We start from the raw sequence: 23,080 nt of genomic DNA, 5'->3' as shown, positions 1-23,080 counted from the left end.
GGAAAGCCAGCTTAAAGAGATCAAACAACTGCTCCTTCATTTATACTTTTTGGTTTTACCTGTCTTGTTCTTAAAAGTGCAGAGGGTCCAAAACGCCCTCAAGGCCTATATTTTAGGTATTTCACCTATCCTCTAGCTTCATGTTTATTTAACAAACGTTTGCTGGAGGTCTTGAGTAACCCCAGCACTGGAGAAAGCACTGAAGTCACCACAGAAAGATCACTACTGGTTTTTCTGATACTGGTGCAGGCTAGAGAAATTAGCATTCCTCTGTGGGTACTTCTGGACAGCTTAGTGAAGACTTGATTGGTTCCGATGACAGATAGGAAAAGCTGCAGTCACGCAAAGCTGGGGGACCAGAGTTCTCAGCACACTAGACTCAGCTGCCTTTCCACAAGAACAATCGTGTGTTTCTGCACTCACTGACTGCTTAATGCCTCTAGAAGGTTCCTGTGCTACCCTGTAAATATACCTGTTCTGTCCATGTAAATCAAATGCAGGGCGAGCTCACCTCTGCAAAGCTGACCCCCACTATCCAATTCACAAAGGTAGTCAAGATTCAGCCATTCTCCATATTCTGTTTCAGTCTCACCCTTGCTATGGCTTAGCAGCTAAGTCTGGTTTAATTATCTTTATGCTGATCGATCATGTTTATAGCATCAAACACATAGCATAGCTTAACGAATCTTAATGTGGAAAATAGTTCACTTGGTACAGCAAGTGTCTTGCCATGTGAGGGAGCAAGGTTCCAACTCCCAATGCCGAATGGGAGTGCTAACCTCACCAGGAGATGCTCCAGTGCTGTCTCCCTATCTGAAAAAGAATGGAGACAAGTTCAAGGGTGGTGAAGTCACGCATGTACAAAGTCCTGGCATGGGAGGAAAGCTTTGGGAAGAGCTCATACTTTGAAATAAAAATGAATTGAGAGTAACATCCAGTTTCCGTTGTTTATTTTTCCCAGAGCACTGCTGGTCTCTAGTTCATGGTGGTGCTGAGTGAACCTGGGACCTCAAACTTTCGTTGTCTCCTCAGCCCTGTTTCCACTTCAAGTCACCTCTACGTCTTCATTTGTTAGTTGGTTAACAGAATTCCTTGCCTACTTCTTTCAGTTGGTGGAAAGGTCAGTAATATGTGTTGCTTAGTAAACAACACAGTGGATGAATCACTAACTGGTTTCTGTCCTGGTTTCTTGCTTCCAAAAGTTGGAAAGCCAAGTCTTGTGCTTCATGTTGGGAGAGTTACGAGACAAAGAGCTGGGATAAACTCCCAGATCATCTGCGCCCCGCTCTCTAACCTGCACAGAAGCACGGCTTTGAAACAGCCCTCAAGGCCGCCGAGCCCAGTCCCCGCCACCACCACGCCCGCGCTGCCGGGGCACAGCACCCACCGCACGTGGCGCCTCTCCCGCGCCGTCCGCGGGCGGGCACCGCCACCCCTCCCGGCATGCAGAGCGCCGCCCCCCACGTGACCCCGCCACTCGCCATTGGCCGCGCGGGAGGGGAGGGGCGGGACTGCCGCGGCGCGGTCTAGCAGCCGGGTGCGGCCTCACTAGGCTGCGGGCCGCCCCGGGAGCGGCGGGGAGGCTCGAGCTCGGCGCGGGACTACTGGGCCGGCGCTGCTGGGAGTGGGAGAAGGGCGCGGGAGGTGGGGGTTTCGGGGGTGGGCACTGCGCACGCGCTGGAGGCGGCCCTGGGTCTTCGGGCGGCGGCGTGGCGGCAGGTGTGCTGTAGCATCCCTGTCACGTGGCCGCTGGACCCTGCACCTGGCTGGGGCGGGGCTGGGGCGGCCACACCTCCTCCGCCCTAGAAGGCGGGGACATCGCCCCAGAGATCACCACCACCACCACCACCCCCCGGGTGGGCGGGGAAGCACCTTTCAAACTAGAGGAAGTCTTGGGAGGACACTTGTTACCATGACAGTAAGCAGGGAGTTGGTGCCCCAAGAGGCAGAGGTCCAGATGGAGATGGAGGAGTTGGGGACACCTTAGGGGCACCCCAGACGAGAACTGGAAGCTATGGAGTGAGGGCAATGGGTGCACAGGCCTGTGGGCTCCAGCCTGGACTCTGCCCCAACGCGCAGTGACAGCACCCAGGCCATCCCCAGGTCGCTGTGCCTCGCTCATCGCCCCGGTGACCCCAAGCCTCAGGCCTCTGGTCTACCGCAGGATGGGCCTCTCTGCCCGGGCCCCGCGGTGGGGGGCCCCCGGGCTGCTCCTGGCCATCGCCCTGCACCCCGCGCTCTGCACCCCGGCCTCGGCCTCGTTGCCCCCAGCCCGCCGGGACTACTGCGTCCTGGGCGCCGGGCCCGCGGGCCTGCAGATGGCTTACTTCCTGCAGCGCGCCCGCAGGGACTACGCGGTGTTCGAACGCGCGGCCAGGCCCGGCAGCTTCTTCACGCGCTTCCCCAGACACCGCAAGCTCATCAGCATCAACAAGCGGTACACGGGCAAGGCCAACGCCGAGTTCAACCTCCGCCACGACTGGAACTCTCTGCTCAGCCACGACCCGGGCCTGCTCTTCCGACACTACTCCGGTGCCTACTTCCCCGATGCCAGCGACATGGTGCGCTACCTGGGAGACTTTGCCGACCGGCTGGGCCTCCATGTGCTCTACAACACCACCGTTGAGCATATCACTCTGGACAAGGACCGCCAGGCCTGGAATGGCCATTACTTCATCCTGACCGACCACAAGGGCCAGGTATATCAGTGCAGGTAAGGATAGCAGGTAAGGATAGTCTCACCTGATGGAGAGTGGACACATCATGGTGGGCCAGTAGGTGCAGATAAAATGGAAGGGGCCTTTCTGTCACTTCTTGCTCCCACCAAAGTGTGAGTAATCATTGTGTGAGCAGCCCAAATTCAGAGTCATGCTATACTCACTCTTCGCAAAGACCCTGTGGGGGACTTTACTGATCCCCATTCCACAGATGAAGAGGTGAGGCTCAGAGAAGATTAGCAGTGTGGATGTGTTACATAGAAAGCAGGGGTGGTGGTTGTCATTTGAGTTTATAGCTTCCTGGCCCCAGAGTCTGTGTTCTTTCTGTTGAGCCAAACTGCCTCTCCCTGCCAAGCCCTGAGCTCCATGCAGGTGTTCAGTCAGTTCATTTCAGAGCTTTCAAAGCCCAGCCTTGCTTCTTGCTTATCTCAGTGCAAGGGGAGTGCAGGGTCTGGGTGATTTCTACCCTCACATTTTAAACAGCAGTGTTGCAGTGTGTCAAAAGAACAGAGTGGACAGGGATTCAGAACAAAGGAACCTTCTAAAGACCTTCTGGTTCTCCTTTTGAAACCCCCTTATAATTCAACCCTTGTTCTGCAGCATGGAGGATACAGTCCCCAGGCCGCCCCCCCCAATGCTCAGGTTCCCATAAACACAGTTATGTGTCGCTTACTAGCAGAAATACATCCTGAGAAATGCAGCACTGACTGATTTTGTATCATGTGGATGTGATAGAGTGCGAGGGCATAAACCCACATGCACCAGCTTAGTGCACACCTACTCTCCACAGGGCCACTATCTTATGTGCCACCTGTTGTCGACTGAATTGTCAGTAAGCTGTAAAGACCAGGGCCGTGTAATTAGGCTGATCTATGTCCAGATTCTGGTTCTGCTACTGTAGGCACTGGAAGCCCACAGGGCCTGTGTCTTTTCAACTGTAAATCAGATAACAGCAACTCAGGGTTACTTTCAACACTGAGATGATGCCAAAAAAAAAAAAAAAATCACTTAGAATAGGACCTAGTACAGAATTACTGAGCAGTAAAGATCTGCATGTGCCAGGCAAATCAGAGAGGAAAATAGAACATCGAGTTTTCCTTTTCATGGAACCGGGCAATGGCTTGCCAGTTACCATGCTCAAGGATCCAGCAATGGCTCGCCAGTTACCATGCTCAAGGATCCAGCAATGGCTCGCCAGTTACCATGCTCAAGGATCCAGCAATGGCTCGCCAGTTACCATGCTCAAGGATCCAGCAATGGCTCGCCAGTTACCATGCTCAAGGATCCAGCAATGGCTCGCCAGTTACCATGCTCAAGGATCCAGGTTTGAGCCCCTGCTCCCCACCTGCAGGGGGAAAGCTTCACAAGTGGTGAAGCAGATGTGCAGGTGACTTTCCTCTTGCCCTCTCTACCTCTCCCTCCCCTCTCAGTTTCTCTTGGTTCTATTAAATAAATAGAAATTTTTTTTTAAGTTTCCTTTTTTATTACTGAGAGTGATGCTTGGTCTCATCACCATGTTCAAAATCAGGCAAATTGACTGGGGAAATGGCTCAGCCTGTTGGAGGACCAACATGCCTGCCAGAGACCACAGGTTCGATCCCTGACTGAGCAGTGCACTGATCTCTCTTCTAATCCTTTTCTCTTACTCTGTCTCATAAACAAATAAATACTGTTTTTTCAAAAGGGAGGCAAATGATTCTATTGCTCATAGTGTCACCTATCCCAGTAAGGTGTAGATGGAACTGTGCCTCCTGAGTAGAGCCCAGGGAGGAGCCGGACTCAGTAATGGAGTAGGTCAGTAAGCGCATGAGCGTGTGAACATTCTACCACTTTCTCTCAGGAGCCAGTCATCTGGATGAGCTGAGCGGGTCCCAAGAGTGATTTTTCACTAAAGTCATCTTGCTTCTGCCCCCCACACACACCTGCAGCGTCCTCTTCGTTGCCACTGGTCTGTCGCTGCCCAACCAGGTGGACTTCCCTGGCTCCGAATATGTGGAGGGATACGAGTCTGTGTCCGTGGACCCCAAGGACTTTGTGGGGCAGAATGTGCTGATCCTGGGCCGTGGGAACTCGGCCTTTGAGACGGCGGAGAACATCCTGGGAGTCACCAACTTTGTCCACATGCTGAGTCGCTCCCGGGTCCGGTTGTCCTGGGCCACGCACTATGTGGGAGACCTCAGGTATGCCGTGCAGCTGACTTTGGATGGACCCCCCCCCCCAAACCCCACCACCTTCCAGTCTCTCAGAAGCCCAGACAGATCTCTCTCTCTCTCTCCCCTTCTTTCCCCACCCCATCCCCTGATACTGTCTTGGACCCCAGAGCCATCAACAATGGCCTGCTGGACACCTACCAGCTCAAGTCCCTGGACGGGCTTCTGGAGTCTGACCTGACGGATCTGGCCATTGTGAAGGACCGCCAAGGCAAGTTTCATGTCACCTTGAAGCTCTTCCTGGAGGAGACCAACCAGAGTGCTGATGCCATCCCCCTCCCCCAGGATGACAATGACAACTTTGCTATGCGTGTGGCCTACGACCGGGTCATCCGCTGCCTGGGCTGGAACTTCAACTTCTCCATTTTCAACAAGTGAGTCCAAGAGGGTTGGGAGCTGAGGTCTCTTAGCCAAGTCCTTCGCCTTCTCCTTCATCGCCATCTCCTTGCCCCTCCTTTTCCTCCTTCTCTTTTGTCTCCTTTTCTTTCCTTTTCAGAATTGGTTTATTAATGAGAGAGAGGGAGAACCAGAGCCTCACTCTGACTCGTGTGTTATGAGGCATCAAACTCAAGACCTCATGCTTAAAGGTCTAACACTTCATCCACTGCACCACCTCCCGGGCCACAGCAAAGCCCTTCTGGTACATTCCTGGGGCGCCCAAGCCCCTGTCCCATGGGCCAGTGACAGGTTCAGAACTGCACCCTGAGTTTGATGTGGGTGCTGCATGGTTCCCCGCCCAGACATGAGTTGTGTGCCCACTGGGAGTCCCGGTGGCCCCGAGGCCCCCTGTTCTGTTCTGGAGCAGCGGCAGGTCTTAATGTCACCCCCAGCTGAGAGCTGGGAGGGCAGGTCCCCACAGAATTGGATGGGTTTACTGCAAGGCGGCAGAGCAAGAGGCAGTGAGCACAGACTCTGGGGGTGAGGCCCCACTCCCCACATCTGTGTGCTCTGGGGAAGGTGAACAGCCACACTGTGGCCACTTTCCTCATCACTCAGATCTGACCTTACTCTTCTTGGGGTGCTATCATGAGGATTAATAGTAGGAAGTGTTTGGCATGTGCTATGTGCTCAATAATGTTTTGTCTGGTGTGCTTGAGGCCCTGGGTGTGTCCCTAGCAGCAGGAGAGAGCAGTAAAGACAAAATGAGCACAGCTCCAGGGATGGCAGAGCAGAGTCCTGTGTTCTCTCTACCTGTGTGTCTGTCTCTCTCTACAAAAATAAATTAGAAATTGGTTTGTGGAGGTGACTCGGTGGGTTTAAAAAAAAAAATGCATGTGTGAGTCTGAATTCAATACCTGGTACCTCATTAAAAAAAAAAAAAACAAAGAGTAAGAATCTTCCCATCTCTTACTTTCCTCCGGCCAAGATGCAGGTGGGCTGAGAGAAACAGGTGTGTGGCGCCCAGGTTGCGTGGAACTTGGCCTTTCTCTAAAGCCCAGGACTTGCTCCCTGGCTGTGCCCCTGACCCGTAACGCCTCTGACCTTTCACCTGTCACCTATCAGTCCGTGTATGAAATGGAAATGACTGTTCCCACCTCCTGGAGCCGGGGAATGCTGGTCTCAATGGCATGAGAGGCGTAAGGCACGTGCTTCCACACCAGACCTATCACAAGTGTCAAACACAGCAACAGTTTTTCTCAAAAATCCTTTCTATTCCCAGGTCCCTCAGACTCTCTTCTGGGGGTGAATTCAGCAAGAAGTACCCCCTGGTCAGACCTAGCTACGAGTCCAAAGGAAGCCGGGGTCTCTTTGTCCTGGGGACCGCCAGCCACTCAGTGGATTACCGGAAATCCGCTGGGGGTTTCATCCACGGATTCCGATACACAGGTGAGTCCACTGACAGTGTGTCCTGAGGCAGCACCACACACACCCCGAGGGCGTTAGTAAGCCCACTTCTGACTTCTGACACTATTAGCAGCTTTGCCGATTAGTCATCAGAAGTGACAGATTCCCTCCTGGGGCAGACAGCGGTGGGTTTGGTCTCACGACCCGGCAGCCATGTCTGAAAAATACCAGAGGAGATGCAGAAACATCAGGGGCTGGCGAGCTGTCGGCTGCAGGCCTGGGCAGGTGCAGCCCCACATGTTGGCAAGAAGCTGAGCTGGAGAAATGGTGAACTGCTTCCTCTCCAGCAGATGGTCTTAGAGGTTTATTTATTGTCACGGTAAAAAGAGAGAGGACTGCGGAGCTCTGATATGTGCTGGCACTGGGGATTGAACCTGGGGCCTCTGGAGCTTCAGGCATGTGAGTCTGGCCCTCAGCAGCTGGTCTTCTCAGAGAGGCTTTAAAACCCCTCCCAGGGGGTCAGGCAGTAGCGCAGCGGGTTAAGCACACGTGGTGCAAAGTGCAAGGACCAGCGTAAGGATCCTGGCTCCCCACCTGCAGGGGAGTCACTTTGCAAGCAGTGAAGCAGGTCTGCAGGTGTCTATCTTTCTCTTCCCCTCTCTGTCTTCCCCTCCGCTCTCCATTTCTCTCTGTCCTGTCCAACAACAAATGACAATGACATCAACAACAACAATAAGCACAACAAGGCTACAACCACAAGGGCAACAAAAGGGGAAAAATGGCCTCCAGGAGCAGTGGATTCATGGTGCAAGCACTGAGCCCCAGCAATAACCCTGGAAGCAAAAAAAAAAAAAAAAACCCTCCCAGCCTCAGACACCTGTGATGGCTACATGAGGAAACCCCGCCCTCATGGGGCTAATGTGGGGACTGAGGAAGGTGAGACCTGGGTACCATGCCGTGCTGAGAGGAGGAGAAAGGCAGTGACACCAAATCTTGCCCCAGTATGTGGGGAAGGTTGGAAAAGCGGCTGTGCTCCCAGCTGAGCCAGCTGCCAGCCCTCTGCTCAGAGTTCTTCCATATCTCCCTTCTCCCCAAGGAGAGTCCTCATGGGGTTCAGAGCAGTGTGTGGGCTGGCACTGGCCCAGCTTCCCAGCTGCTCTCTTGTCTGCTTTTCAAAATGTGTCAGGCTTGGGCCAGCAGACTAGCTCACCTGGACAGTGTACTGCTCTGCCTTGTGTGCGGCCCAGGTCTGAACCCAACCCCCACCGCATTGGAAGAGACTTTGGTTCAGTGGGCTCTTTCATGCTGTCTGTCTTTCTGTCTGTGTCTGCAGATGTCATCCCGGGATGGTGAAGCCCTAGCAGTGACTGAAAAGAAACTGGCACCGGGTTCATTCGAGACTGCTCCTTCCCATGCTTGCTCCATTTTGCTTCGTTTTATTTTTTTCTTCTTTCTACTTTTTATTTGCTAGGACAGAGAGAAATTGAAGGAGGTAGAAAGGGAGAAAGAGAGACACCTACAGACCTGTTTCACCGCTTGTACAGTTTCCCCTGAAGGTGGAGAATGGAGGCGGGGGGAATGTGTGAACTTGGATCCTTGTGCATGGTAACGTGTGTGCTCAACCAGGTCCACCAGCTCCCAGCCCCCAAACTCGCTCCTTTTGCCAGACATACACCCCAAACTTCTCCAGAAGTGTCATTCCCCCACCTTTTACAAAACTCAGCCTAGCCTTTATTCTGCCAGGAAGCCAGGTGTCTGGTGCCTACAGGCCCGGCTGGCAGCTGCAGGTTGGCAGAGTCACCTGCGTGTGAACTGTCTGAATTTGGCAGTGGTGCTGATTCACTCTGGGGGCTTCCATGTGAGGTGCCTCAGCTCCCCAGCTGCATACAGCAGCCCTGATGGTACAGAGATACCTCCCTTTCATGTGAGACAGCTGTTACTTTACTGTCCCTACCTACATGAGAAAGCCTCTCCGAATAAGACTTCATGACAGATTGGAGCAAAATATTTCATGTGGAATTCTCTGACAGAAATAAGACTGTGAGGGACCAAGCTCAGCTGGTAGGTAGGGTGTGTGCCTCACCACAGGTGCAATCCAGCTTCAAGCCCCAGGACCACCTGGGAGTGGCTCAGTGACACAGGGGCAAGCGCCAGTTCTGTGGTATCTCTCCCTCTCTCTGTGTCTCTGTTTTTATCTGAGTGAAGAAGGGGACTAGTCAAATCCTGCCTGCCTGTGCTAGGTCCTGACATGAAAAGAGCGACAGAGACAGAGAGAGAGAGAGAACCGCTTTCAGGGGAAGGCTTTGTGTCTGGATTTCCCCCAGCTCATGGGGGTGGTCACAGTGACAGCACAGCTGTCTTGTTGGGGAGAGCTAACTCTGAGGCTGCTGTCCCGTCTAGCCACGCCCATTCCTGGAACCATCGCCCCTGTCTGCTCTCCAGAGGCAGAACTGAGAACAGTGCTCAGTGTGGGGTGTGGGCCCCCAATCCTGAGGCCTCTTCTTGCGGTTGTGCCCAAGTGTTCACTGAGTTCCCAGAATTTGATGGATCACTTCCTGGCACAAAAGATAAAAATTTGAAGTACAGCCTGTGTGTCCTCCCTCTGGCCATTTCAGCACGTGCTGTCCACCGCCTGCTGGAGTGGCGCCACCATGGCGTGGCCTGGCCCTCCACTGAGTGCCCCATCACACAGCTGACTGCCTCCATCATCCGCCGCGTCAACGAGGCCTCTGGGCTGTACCAGATGTTCGGCGTGCTGGCAGACATCGTCCTCTTGAAGGAGTGAGTAGCCTGCCCTACCCCCGCCTCACATTTCACCAGCACCTCTTCCTGCTCCAAGTGTGGAAGAATCCAGGGGTTCTTCCTGCAGAGGAAGGAGAAACCAGTGAAGGCAGCGCCCCCAGCTCTACAGACACAGACAGACAGACCTGAGTGGGAGTCCCCACTTTACCGCTCACTCTCCTGGGGCAAGCAGGTTAGCCTCTCTGGGCCCGTCTCTCTGCTGTAAACGGAGGTGACGACACCTCCCTGGTAGGACTGCAGGAATGAGTGCCGGGGACAACAGGAGAGCTTCCAGTACAGAGTAAGTGAGCAGTAAGATTCAAAAATCAAGACGAAGTGTGGGCGGAAGACCTCCTTGGGGCTAGGGCCTGGTTGACTTCTTGTCACTCAAGCTGTAAGTGAGTGATCTCAGGGGACAAGTCAGGGGCCAAGAGGGCACCCACAGGACAGGAGGAGCCATTAGAGGGACGAGCCTGATCCAAGCCAGGGAGCTGGGTCATACCGCAAGTCAGGAGACTGTCAGCATTCAGCACAAAACCTCCAAGCAGCCTTGACGCCTCCCTTACACCCACCCTCAAGTTCCTACTATCCATACCTCCCATCCACTGTGCCATCACTTTATATCTTTTTTTTTTCTTATTTTATTTTATTTTTTTTGATAGAAACAGAATGAAACTGAGAAGGAATGGAAGGGGAGAATGGAGAGAGCCCCCAACGTAAAGCGCTATTTCACTACTCATGAAGTTTCCCCTACAAGTGGGAGTGGAGGCTTAAAACTGGGTCCTTGGGAGTCAGGCGGTAGCACAGTGGATTAAGCGCAGGTGGCACTAAGCGCAAGGACTGGCGTAAGGGTCTTGGTTCGAGCCCCCGCCTCCCCACCTGCATGGGGTCACTCCGCAAGTGGTGAAGCAGATCTGCAGGTGTCTATCTTTCTCTCCTCCTCTCTGTCTTTCTCTCCTCTCTCCATTTCTCTCTGTCCTATCCAACAATGACAACATCAGTAACAACAGCAATAATAACTACAACAATAAAACAAAAAGGGCAATAAATGGGAATGAATGAATGAATGAATAAATAAAGGGGTCCTTATGCACTGTAATGTTTTCTCTTAACCAGGTATGCACCACCTAGCTCCCATTTTTTAAATATTTTAACAGGAGAGATGCAGACAGACAGATAGGGAGAAGAGCCCTGCTCAGCTCTGGCCTGTGATGCTGCTGGGGATTCAGCCTGGGACCTCAAGCCTCAGGCATGGAAGGCTGTTGCTGAACCATTAAGCCGTCTTCCCACCTGCATCACATCATGTCTTAAATTTGACAGCCTCTTGCTAGCTCCACTGTTGCCACTTGGTTGAGACCCCTGGCACCTTATCTGTGCCAGCTCAGCACCCAAACATAATGGCAGGGATTGAAAGCAAGAGTCTCACAGACTTGGCACCACTTAATGCCCTACAGGGGCTGGTCGCTTCCCTTTTGATTCATTTGGAACCCAGAGGTCTGTTCACAGCACTGCCTGACCATAGCCCTCCCCTCTGCCCCCCCCCCCCAGCTCTCTCCTTGAACACACAGATCTTCTCTCTGTCCAAAGGCTTCTCAGCCTGGCTACCCTGCCCCAGGCGGTACCCATTCCAGGCTGCTCCTGTTTTCTGACATGACTCAGCTCTAGCAGTAGCATCAAAGCGTGGTATGTAGGGTCGGTCAGAGTGTCTGCACCAAGTGATGATCCTCACAGGCCCACATGCACACGCCACTCACCTCTGCCCCAACTCTGGGGTCTGCATCCCCCTACCCATGTTGCCATTGTCCCCAGGAATGCCACAGCCTTTGAGTACCTGGAGGAGTTCCCCATGCAGATGCTGGCCCAGCTGGAGACAGTCACAGGCCGGCAGGCCAGGCACGGGCTTTTTGTCATCAACATGGAATACGGCAGAAACTTCTCTGGACCCGACAAGGACGTGTTCTTTTATGACCGGTCGGTGGGGCACACGGAGGATGCCTGGCAGTCTAACTTCCTGCATCCTGTCATCTATTACTACAGGCACCTGCCCACTGGTGAGCCGGGCCCCTGCCCCTCGGGTGTGGGCTCTCCCTAGGCCTCGCCATCGCCATTGACCCCAGCTGGCTGGAGGGGGGTCCCGGGGAACTCTGCCCAGGGACCAAGTAGGGTGGAAGATCCAGGGGTCAGAAGTGATGTCTCCAGATCCTGGTGTCCCGTCACTTAGGCCAGCCTGTAAAAGGGACACCATCCTAGAGCTCTGTTTCCCCAGGAGGCTGACCCTGGCAGGAGGGGACCTGGAGTCCAGCCATCAGAGGAAGTGAGAAAACATCGCATAGGTGGATAGCGGCAACGAGCACATAACACCTGTCCTTTCCTCACTCTGTGACCCCAGGTCATAGCTTAACTTCTCTGAGCCTCTGTTTCTTCATCTGTAAAAAACAGTGCTAATAATAGCACCTTCTTTGTAGGCCTGTATCAAGTGCCATCCTGCCAACTACACCAAGGAGCAGACTGGCTGAAGACAAGTTCAAGGAGATGGGACCCTTAGTATATGGAAGAAAGGGCAGAGAGCCAGGGAGAGAGGGAGAGACTGGGGCTGCCAGGCTGACATCTCATCTGTCTTCACCTCCAAACAGCTTTTATCCATTGGCTGGTGTCAGGCCGTTACATCACGCACATTAGGTGCATCACATCGTTTACATGAGGTGCAAAACGTGCCGTGTGCAAAGCAAGGGTTCCAAGTCAAGGCGCAGCCCTGCCCTGACGGCCTGTATGCGGCGTCAGGAGAAAATGCCTGCCGAATGCAGCTCAGAGCCTGGCCGAGGCACTGTCAGGAGAATAGCCTGGGGAGCAGGGCTCCCCTTTCAGAACTTGGGTGGGACTGTCACTTGAAAGAGTGATCCAAAGCAGGGTGTCGTTTGTATCAACAGGTCAAAGAGCCAGAAGTGCAAGTTGACCTCTCATGTAGGGCACAAGGATGAGTGGAAGCTTTTGATGAGAACAGGTCACCTACAGTTGAGGTTCCAGGTACAGGGATGGCCAGTTCATGGTCTTCAGACTGTCTGACTGGGACCCTGTAGAATGGATGGAATTCACTCCAGGCACAGAGCTGGGCTAGATGAGCTCACATGAGACCTCTGGCTGCAGAATTTTTGAGACCCTTCATGCAAAGACCACTTGTGTGCTTTTTGTGTGCTTGCTTTTCCTTGCTGGGGAATAACCCCAGGGCCTTAAGCCTGTGTGATCCCACCTTGCCAGCCCACATTTTATTCTCTGTGTTTAGAGGCAGAGACCCTAAAGTGCCGCTCCACCATCCATGGCACTGCACCCACTTTTTGCCCTTGGTGCTCTGTGTGCTGCTCCCGTGTCATATGAGAGATGAAACTACCCAGGTGTAGTTGGCAGGATGGGTTCTAACACTTACCCACCTGCTGGGCCCCAGAAAGGCCAGTTGATGTGAGTGTCAGAAAAACACCAGAGTCAGATATCACCATAGTGATACCTAAGAGCTCAAGGGCTGAGACTAGTCCAGTCCCTCTCGCTCATGTCAGCTGTTCACACATTTGGAGGACGCTATTTAACATGAAGCCCACAGCCCAGAGAGGCAGCGTGTCCAGAACGGCCAAGGGAGGCGGCGCTGGGGATGTGTAGGCTCCATACTACCAGCTCCAGGATGGGAAGCCAGCCTCCTAGCCCTGACGTAGCCCCTCTGGTCCCCACAGAGCAAGAAGTGAGGTTCCGCCCCGCAGACTGGCCGCTTCCCCGACCCACGGCCATCCACCACATCGTGGAGGACTTTCTGACAGACTGGACCGCTCCCCTGGGGCACATCCTACCTCTCAGGCGCTTCCTGGAGAACTGTTTGGACACAGACTTGCGAAGCTTCTATGCAGGTACCCAAAGTTCCCCGAAAGACAAAAGAAGTAGGGGGAGAAATTCCACGGGTGCAAGAGGGAGAGAGGATAAAGAAAGACTAGACAGACCGTGCCCAGTAGAGGGTGCAGGTACATGTCCAGAAACTCACTTGCATAGTGCACTGCTTTGCCATGTGCATGGTCTAGGCTTAAGCACTGAAGGAAGCTTCAGTGCTGTGGTCTCTTTCACTCTCTCTCGCTCTACCTTTCTGCCAGAAGGAAGGAAGGAAGGAAGGAAACCCAAACTTGAGACTGATTTTCTGCCAGCTGATAGGAAGTTGTTCACTGATAGACCGTCCCAGAGCTGCACACCTGAAAACACTAAATAAAATGCTGGGTGTTTGTTGTTGTTGTTGTTGTTGTTTGTTTGTTTTGTTTTGTTTTTTAAGAGCTACCAGAAAAATAAGAGAACTCTCTAGAAGCCAAACTCTTAAGAAAAATGCAAACCTTCTGCTAGGGGCTGGATCTCTCTTCTTCCTGATCAGCAGCCAAAGGCATAGGTACTTGTCGAGCACTGGGGAGTATAGGGGTGAGGTTGAAATGTGTTCAAGGACCCTCAAGTATGCTTGGATGTCAGTTGGGAAGCCAAGAGGCGGCAAACATTCCCAACAGGGAGGTGGGAAGGGGAAAATCTGAAAATTTCCAACCTGTAGGTCTCACTCATATGAGCTTGAGACCAAAAGTCCATATTAGAAATCACAGAAATAAATGCAGATCTTCTGTAAAGAAGCATACTTTAAGTGGTCCACTGTGGTGCAGTGGATAAAGCATTAGACTGTCAAGCATGAGGTCCTGAGTTCAGTCCCCAGCAGCACATGTACCAGAGTGATGTCTGGTTCTTTCTATCTCTCCTCCTATCTTTCTCATTAATAAGTAAAATCTTTTTTAAAAAAGGAGGAGGAGCAGAAGCATACTTTAAAACGAGTTCTTAGGGCTGGGTGGTGGCTCACCTGGTTGAGCGCACATGGTACAATGAGCAAGGATCTGGGTTCCAGCCCCCCATCTGCAGGGGGAAAGCTTCACGAGTGGTGAAGCAGGGCTGCTGGTGTCTCTCTGTCTCTCTCCCCCTCTCTATCACCCCTTTCCCTCTCAATTTCTGGCTGTTTCTATCCAATAAATAAATAAAGATATACAAAAAAATTTCAAAAATAAAAGGAAATTTAAAAAAACAAGTTCTCAGATAACATTTTAAAGCACACCAGCTCCCCAGCAGAAGTCACATGCCACACAAGGACACAGACTTTAAGGGCGCAGCTGCAGAAGGAGCAGTCTGCAGGCTCCAGCACACAACACAGACATTCGACTGGTCAGAGGATAGGCAGTCAGCCTCATCTACAGAGAGGTGAACACTTGTCATAAATGTCATGGAGGGCCAGAGGCTACCGAAACTGAGCCGTTTGGGAAGAGATCCCAAGAAAACTCCTGCAAATGTATAAAACCTGTAACCAGAAGCTCAACATAAAGTGACAGTAGCACCTTAAAGAGAGAAGTTTCTGAACTAGACAGTGAAAGCCCAAGAGAGATTTGGGAGAGAAAAGCTTAAAGTTCCAGAAAGAATTGACTGAAACAAACCATTTTATCTGTTTGTTTATTTATCTTTGTCATGGTCTACTGCTCTACTGCTCTGGGATGACTTTCTGAGAGAGACAGAGACCGAGAGAGAGACTGCAGCACCGAAGCTTTGTCCAGTGCAGTCGGGGCCAGGCTCCAACCCGGGCTTGTGCACATGACAAAGCAACAAACGGTCTCCAGTGAGCTATTTTGCCGGCCCTTCTGTGCTTGCTTGCTTGCTTGCTTTAGCCCCTGCCCCCCCCCCCAGCTTTGATGCCAGGATATCTACTCCTTCAGCCTACTCAGCAAACATCTCTCCCAACACCTGTTGTATGTCAGCTGCTATTCAGATCCAGTCAGGTTAGAAGCTTGTCTTGCTTCCAGGACAGAAAACACACATCCCTCCCTGTCCCTTTTCCATTCCCGGGTGACTTTCTCAATCCACTTTGAAATGAAAATGGATGTGCTAAGGGAGGTGACTGAAGATAATTGTTTAAATTAATAGCCTGAATAACGGTGATTCGCACAGCTGAGCTTAGCAGTCTGAAGAGCCAGTGTTCCCCCAGACTGTCCTGTTTGGCCAGACACTCCGTGGAAGTGACATGCTCTCAGGCTGGAGACCACAGCTAATGCTTCCCGCATGGTTTCCAGAGTACATGAGATGCCAGCGCCTGTTGGGGTGTTCTGACCAGTCTACCCCAAGTCCTTTAGCTTCCTGACTCTCCCTCCCAGGCAGGGCTGCCAACAAAGGGCCCACAGGCAAAGGGCAGCTTTCCCCTGCCCTTAGCTGCCATGTAGTTGCTAGTTCTGGCCCCAGACTTGGCTCCCGGGCCCCTGCAGAAGGGTATCATCATCAGAAGGCCACCTTGCTACTCCCATAACTATTTTCTAATTGACCAGATTCAACCTATGTACTAGTTTCTCCCATGGCATCGATGGAGGCTTATCAGCCTTTTTTTTTTTTTTTTTTAATACCAGAGCACTGCTCGCTCAGCTCTGGCTTATGGTGGTACTGGGGATTGAACCTGGGACTTTGGAGCCTCAGGCACAAAAGTCTCTTTGCATAATCATTATGCTATCTACCCTCCACCCTCAGCCTTGTTTTTTTTTTTTAATATTTATTTATTCCCTTTTGTTGCCCTTGTTGTTTTATTGTTGTAGTTATTATTGTTGTTGTTGTATAGGACAGAGTGAAATGGAGAGAGGAGGGAAGACAGAGAAGGGGAGAGAAAGATAGACACCTGCAGACCTGCTTCACCGCCTGTGAAGAGACTCCCCTGCAGGTGGGGAACTGGGGGCTCAAACTGGGATCCTTGAGCCGGTCCTTGCACTTTGCGCCACCCATGCTTAACCCGCTGCACTACCGCCTGACTCTCCCTCAGCCTTAGTTCTATATTTCAGGATCCGAAAGACTCACTGTGGCATGATTCATCCTTGCAGGCCACTCAGCACTCACGCTGGGCCTGTGCTACCATGACCTTAGCAGCTGAGCCATTCCGCCATCTGCTGTCATTTCAGAGCCTTGTTCTTCCAGTCAGGACAGCCTCCCATTCCTGGAGCCTCAGGCAGAGACAGGAGCCATGGCCACTCAGCTCAGGCCTGAGATACCCAGCAAAGTCAGTTCTCGGGAGGAGGGGTGAGGGCACTGGTTAAGGTCCCTGGACACCAGCATCTCCTCTCCCCAACCTCAGCCTGACTCACCTTTCTCATTCTTTTGTTTCTGTGTAGAATCCTGCTTCTTCTTCGCCCTAACGCGCCAGAAGCTGCCACCCTTTTGCCAGCACGGCTACCTGAGGACCCAGGGGCTGGTGGGAACCGAGCGGCTCCGGCAGCACAGAGTGGCAAGTGGGCTCCTGCGGACCTCCCCTGCTGCAGGCAGGCGCCCAGGGGAGGGCAGGCGGCAGCCTGGCCATCCCAAGCCCACACGTCACTTCCTGACTCCAGGGCCTCCTGGCCAACCCCACGACAGCAACAAGGAGGAGCTGTGACTGACTGGGGCTCTGCCCACCCAGGCCCACGGTCAGCCCTCCAGCCCGCGGCCCCATGCTCCCACTGGCGTGGGACTGGCAAGGACTGGCAGATCAGCGCAGGGACTGCTCCCAAGCCCGAAGGGCTGAGGTGTGGCATAGCAGCAGTCCCAACCCTCCTTGCCACTGGAGGGTGTCCAGAGGTGTGACCTGGGGAGGGTTATCCTCTGCCAGGTAGAGCTGCCTTCTGCAGCCAGGTCTGTCAGCAGCACACTGGCCTCAGTGCCCACAAGTGCCTGGGCCTTCCTTTCCTTCTGGTCTGTTCTTCAGATGAGCCTGGACCACCTCCCCTGACCTCAGATGGGGAACCCCACCTTCATAAGCAAAGTTTCCTGTCAGCACCAGACTGTCACTGCTCCAGGCCTGCTTCTGCAGGTAGAGACAGAAAGACGGCAGGGAAAGTGCCGCAGCACCGGGAGCTGGACCCGTATCTCAGTCACGTGCCTGACAGAGCAGGAGCCTCTGGGTGAACTAGCTCACTGGCTCTTCATAAGGGGATTTTTAAAATGGGTTGTAGTAGCAGTTCAGAAGGTGGCATAGTGGCTAGAACTCTAGAGTTACAGGCATAAGTTTGATCCCCGGCTTTGTATGTACCACAGTAATGTTCTGGCTGTCTGCTTCTCTCTCTTTATCTCTCCATTTTTCAAACGATCAATCAATAAGGCTTTTAAAGAAAAATAGGTCCGGGAGGTGGCGCAGTGGTAAAGCTTTGGACTCTCAAGCATGAGGTCCCGAGTTCGATCCCCCGGCAGCACATGTCCCAGAGTGATGTCTGGTTCTTTCTCTCTCCTCCTGCCTTTCTCATAAATGAATAAAATAAAAATCTAAAAAAAAAAAGAAAAGAAAAGAAAAGAAAAATAGGTTCTGATATTCTCAACCATGTGAGGCAGGTGGGACTGTGACCTCCAGTGAAGACCCCAGCTCAGAAACTTTAGATGACTCAGGGTCCCCAGGGGAACCCTAAAAGCCTGCTCCATGCTGCCTCTCTCTCCCCCTTCCTCCCTGCTCCATGCTGCCTCTCCCTCCCCCCTTCCTCCCTACTCCATGCTGCCTCTCCCTCCCCCCTTCCTCCCTACTCCATGCTGCCTCTCTCCCTCTCCCCTTCCTCCCTACTCCATGCTGCCTCTCTCCCTCCTCCCTTCCTCCCTACTCCTTGCTGCCTCTCCCTCCCCCTTCCTCCCTACTCCATGCTGCCTCCCCCTCCTCCCTTCCTCCCTCTCTCCTAGTCCTCCAGGTTCAGAACTCAGAGGTGGGGTGGGGGGAAGCTGCCTACTTTGTTGTGAGCCCAGCAGACTATCCTCAGAGAGAAACAGGACAACTCCCTGCAAAGCCAGCCTTTCTTAGCAGATCACGCACACACACACACACACACACACACACACACACACACACACACACACACACCCCTTCTCATCTTGACCTGTGTGTCTGCTTTTTCAGCCTGCTGTCCAACCTTTCTGCCCTCTGATATCTTGGTCAGCACTCCACCTCACACCTTCCCATCAAGGTTTGCAAAATGGTCACCAGTCTGTGGTCCAGAGCTGAGGGGGTGCCGTTTGCTCAGAGAAGCTCCGTGTGTAAGGCGGTCTCTGTAAGATTCGGAGGATGAATTCATTGTCCTGTTCCCTGTGCTGTGCTGCCGCTTCTTCCTTGCCCTTCCTCGCAGGGATCTGCTCCCTTACTACCCTCTCACCTGGCATTTTAAGTTGGCCACGGAGTAGTGAGCCGTGGGAAGGCCTGATGGACAAGATGAGGGCAGTGAATGCCTGGGATCATCAGTGTTCGCCTTCTCGCTGGTTCTTACTAGACCTTCATGGAGCCACCAAGAACTCATGGGGCTCAGGCTTTGTGCATCCTTTTCTGGAAACATCCTTTCTTCAAACATTCTTTAACTGTAGGCCCACCATCTATCAATATCTGCAGATGATCCCCTGTCTGGACCTTTGCAGAATTGCGACACGAATCTCCAGCGACCTGAGACTTCTCTGGAGGCAGGCTTCACACACACACACACACACACACACACACACCTCTGACATGGGCTGTACAGGAATGAAACTTTTAAATTAATAATATTTTTTTAATTTAAATAAATTGAATCCTACCAGTCACCTTTTTCCAAGACCCTCTTAAAAATCATATTTAGAGGGGTCCTGGCTGGGTGCATACGCTGCCACCTGTCAGGACCCGGATGCAAGCCCCCTGCTCTCCACCTGCAGAGTGGAAGCTTCATGAGAGGCGAAGCAGTGCTGCAGACTTCTCCCTCCCTCCCTGTCTCCCCCTTCCCTCTTGATTTCTCTGTAATAAATAAGATATTAAAACTCCATATTTCAGCTAGGACTGTCCCCATAATACCAACACAGTATCAGACTCTGTGACACACCTCTCGCCCTCCCCGTGCTGAAGGCCAGCTGAGCCTTGTCCCCACAAAGCCGCGGTGCTGACGCTGCTACACGGTTGCCTGGATGTGTGGCACCTGCTGCTTTTCCAGCTGCAGGTTCCGTCACAGTCAGCCAGCCTCGTCTGGGTTTCAGAAATGGTTTCTTTCTCACTTAGCTAATAAGACATGTCTTCCTTGGTGTCTTGCTTTGCTTTCTGTAAGATAATAACTGGCTTCAGAGAACTTTTTTTTTTTCCCCTGTGATGGCCCTTGCTGCCTTTGCAGGAGACCCCATCTAAATAGTCTGCGCTCCTGGCAGTCCCCACCTTCTCAACAGTCCTGGTCCGGGCGTCTGTTGCTAAACAAACTCACGTGTTAACACTTTATGACCTTGATTCCTTTCCTGTCAAGTCTGGACAGCTCTCTAGCACATCCTTTCTAGCCAGACCAAGTTCCTCTCTGAGCTGACACCTGACTTCATTTTATAAAGTGTCAAGTGAAAAATAGACAAATAAGGGCCAGGTGGTGGTGTACCTGATTGAGCACACACATCACAGTGCACAAGGGCCCAGGTTCAAGCCCCTTGTCCCCACCTGCAAGGAGGAAAGCTTCACAAGCGGTGAAGTAGGTCTGCAGGTGTCTCTATGTTCCCCTCCCTTCTCATTTTCTTTCTGTCTCTATCCAAGAATAAATATACTTTGGGCGGGGGTAGATAATATAATGGTTATGCAAAGAGACTCTCATGCCTGAGGCACTGAAGTCCCAGGTTCAGTCCCCTGAACCACCATAAACCAGAACTGATAAGCGCACTGGTAAAAATAAATAAAATAGAAACAAAACAGACAAATATGTGAAATAGGCCAGAAATAAACCCTATTCTAGCCTGGCTCCTACTGCATTGAAGGAAGCATCTGTGCTATGGCCTTTTTCACTCTGCCTCTCTGCCTTCTCTGTCTCAAAGAAAAAAAATGAAAATAAAGAAAAATGTAAGTCTGGGCAGGGGTAGATAGCATAATGGTTATGCTGACATCTACTTCAAGCCAACGACATTCATTAACTGCATGGTCCTGTAGGATTTTTTTTCAGGTTCAGTCCCCCACACCAGGATAAACCAGAGCTGAACAGTGCTCTGATAAAAATAAAATATGTATCTTAATTCATTTCATATGAGGTAGAAAGTGCTTGCTTCAGCAACACATATCCTAAAACTGGAAGAAGGTAGTTTCACGTAAGGAAAATGTAGAGAGAAGCTAGATTGCTACTCTGTCACGTGCTGTGCTAGAAATCTAACCAAGAACCCTTGGTTGGGCGCCGGGAGGTGGTGCAGTGGGTTAAGCACACATGGCCTGAAGTGCAAGGACCACCCATAAGGATCCTGGTTCAAGCCCCTGGCTCCCCACCTGCAGGGGGGGTCCCTTCACAGGCGGTTAAGCAGGTCTGCAGGTGTCTATCTTTCTCTCCCCACCTGTCTTCCCCTCCTTTCTCGATTTCTGTCTGTCCTATCCAGCAACAGTAACAACAGTGCTACAACAATAATGCTAACAGCAACGATAAACAACAGGGCAACAAAAGGGGAAAATAATGGCCTCCAGGAGCAGTGGATTCCTGGTGCAGGCACCGAGCCCCAGAATAATCCTGGAGGGGAAAAAAAAAAAAAAGAGCCCTTGGGCATGCAAGTCTTGCACTTTGCCAACTGAGCTAGTTCCCCTGCTGAGGGAATTAGAGCTTTTATTTGAGTTGATTGTATTGTACTGTATGGTATTTATGTATCTACGCCACCATCAGGGTTTAGTGGTTGTAAAGGTGCCCATAGGTTGGCATATCTTTTCAAAAGACTGGTCTTGGTTCCCTTTTTGTTGAACAAGACTGCTTGATTCACTGTCAGCAAGTAGGATGCAGCAGAAGGGCCAAGATAACAGTCTCATGCTCAGAACCTAAAAAGAAGCAAGACCAGCATAAAGATCCCAGTTCGAGCCACCCGCTCCCCACCTGCAGGGGAGTTGCTTCACAGGCATTGAAGCGGGTCTGCAGGTGTCTATCTTTCTCTCCCTCTCTCTGTCTCCCCCTCCTCTCACCATTTCTCTCTGTCCTATCTAACAGCAACAACAATAATAACTACAACAATCAAAAACAACAAGGGCAACAAAAGGGAATAAATACATAAATATTTTTTAAAAAGAAGAAGGGAGTCGGGCTGTAGCACAATGGGTTAAGCGCAGGTGGTGCTAAGCTCAAGGACCGGTGTCAGGATCCCAGTTCGAGCCCCCGGCTCCCCACCTGCAGGCAGGTCCCTTCACAGGCGGTGAAGCAGGTCTGCAGGTGTCTGTCTTTCTCTCCCCCTCTGTCTTCCCCTCCTCTCTCCATTTCTCTCTGTCCTGTCCAACAACAACGACATCAATAATAACTACAACAATAAAACAACAAGGGCAACAAAAGGGAACAGATAAATAAAATAAAATATAAAAAAAGAAGAAGAAGAAGAAGCACTCTTCCGCCTCGAGACTGCTTGCTTGCTTTCCCTCTCTGGGGTCACTCAGCTGACACTTTGAGATCATGGGGTTTGTTTGTTTTCATAATCACTTTATTGACCACTGAAGTTCAGGCTCTGAAGTATCTTGCCACCTTCTCTGATACTGTCTTTCTGAAGCTTCTCTACAGTAGACGTCATAGAAGGTCTCCTGGCCTACGCACACTTTAATCATGATCCACCTCCTCTGTTTTCCCAGAACAAGAAAGAAGGGCAGGACCCTGTAGGTGCCGAGGTACTGCTTTCCAGGTCCCCACCACAGAACCCATCTCACTCGGGCCCTAGGAAATGTGGTCGAGGAGAAGGGGATGGTGAAAATGAGGCAGGAGACGGGAGTTGCCACAGCCCCTTGGCTGGAGAGCCAGCTGCTGTCCCCAGGGGCCTGCTCGTCCTGAGCAGCCTCAGCACCGGCGACCCAGAAGCCCGGCACGCAGCCCTGCCATGTTTGTTGTTTTAAACTGCTAAAGATACACAACCACAGATAACAGTGACATGTGCCAAAGAGCTTCCCTGCATTGACTTGATTCTCACCACAACCCTGAGGAGTAGCTAGCTGTTGCTAGATCCATTTCACAAATGGGGCCCGAGGTTAAGATGGACCTTCTTCAAGCCCTCCTCTAAATCATGGGAATCTAGTCACTGGAATAGCCATCTCATTAGACACACACACCCCAGCCACCTCACCACTCTCCCTGTGCAGTAAACCCTGGGTGGCAAGAAATGAGCTCAAACAAAGCAGACGCATAAGAAGTACTTGATTACGTGTATGTGGTCCCCCACAAAAGGGCAGGGAGTGTTAGCATATGGAGTAACTAAGAGATAGACCTGAAGACAGTTTTAATCCACTCCATCAAACCAGACAGCCCGTGGTCCAGGACGTAAGGTAACACAGTAGATAAAGCACCAGACTCTCAAGCGTGAGGTCCCAAGTTCAATCCCTGGCAGCACAGGTACCAGAGTGATGCTCTGGTTCTTTCACTACTCCCCTCTCTCTCATTCAAAAATAAATAATCGTAAAGAAAACAGACATACTGTGTACCTGCAGCTCAGAATGACAAAGTCGGGAAGAAGCTTTGAGATTGGGGACCAGCCTCAGCAGGCTTAAGTTCCAGTTCTCTGAACCAAACAGCATCTTCCCGTCAAAAGCCAAATTGGATTCCTTCCTAGAAAAGCAACCACCCACTGTATCAT

General features: G+C 51.9%; 1 protein-coding gene and 1 long non-coding RNA gene across 2 annotated transcripts; one reads left to right on the top strand and one right to left on the bottom strand.

The window, feature by feature from the left end:
* Window positions 1-1,540: 1,540 nt before the first annotated feature.
* FOXRED2 (FAD dependent oxidoreductase domain containing 2) lies at window positions 1,541-19,304 on the top strand. The gene is made up of 9 exons (XM_007519413.3): window positions 1,541-2,713; window positions 4,646-4,897; window positions 5,038-5,301; window positions 6,588-6,754; window positions 9,328-9,493; window positions 11,303-11,544; window positions 13,213-13,383; window positions 16,684-17,663; window positions 17,844-19,304. The coding sequence occupies exons 1-8, from the start codon at window positions 2,166-2,168 to the stop codon at window positions 16,941-16,943; spliced, it is 2,070 nt and encodes a 689-aa protein (XP_007519475.1). The 5' UTR covers window positions 1,541-2,165; the 3' UTR covers window positions 16,944-17,663; window positions 17,844-19,304.
* LOC132537999 (uncharacterized) lies at window positions 8,133-16,786 on the bottom strand. The gene is made up of 2 exons (XR_009549402.1): window positions 16,657-16,786; window positions 8,133-9,575 (listed from the first exon to the last, which is right to left on the bottom strand). It is a non-coding gene; the product is annotated as an uncharacterized LOC132537999 (long non-coding RNA).
* Window positions 19,305-23,080: the final 3,776 nt, after the last annotated feature.

This window comes from Erinaceus europaeus, chromosome 4 (assembly GCF_950295315.1).
Source record: "Erinaceus europaeus chromosome 4, mEriEur2.1, whole genome shotgun sequence".
NCBI classification, from domain to species: domain Eukaryota; kingdom Metazoa; phylum Chordata; class Mammalia; order Eulipotyphla; family Erinaceidae; genus Erinaceus; species Erinaceus europaeus.
The sequence above is the reverse complement of the archived record's forward strand: the minus strand, read 5'-3'. Positions and strand labels throughout refer to the sequence as shown.

Bases quoted from the DNA above. Each gene is read 5' to 3' on its own strand.
- FOXRED2 (XM_007519413.3), top strand. From the start codon at position 2,166: ATGGGCCTCTCTGCCCGGGCCCCGCGGTGGGGGGCCCCCGGGCTGCTC. The intron at 9,494-11,302 runs GTGAGTAGCCTG...CATTGTCCCCAG, and splicing joins GACATCGTCCTCTTGAAGGA to GAATGCCACAGCCTTTGAGT. The intron at 11,545-13,212 runs GTGAGCCGGGCC...TGGTCCCCACAG, and splicing joins CTACAGGCACCTGCCCACTG to AGCAAGAAGTGAGGTTCCGC.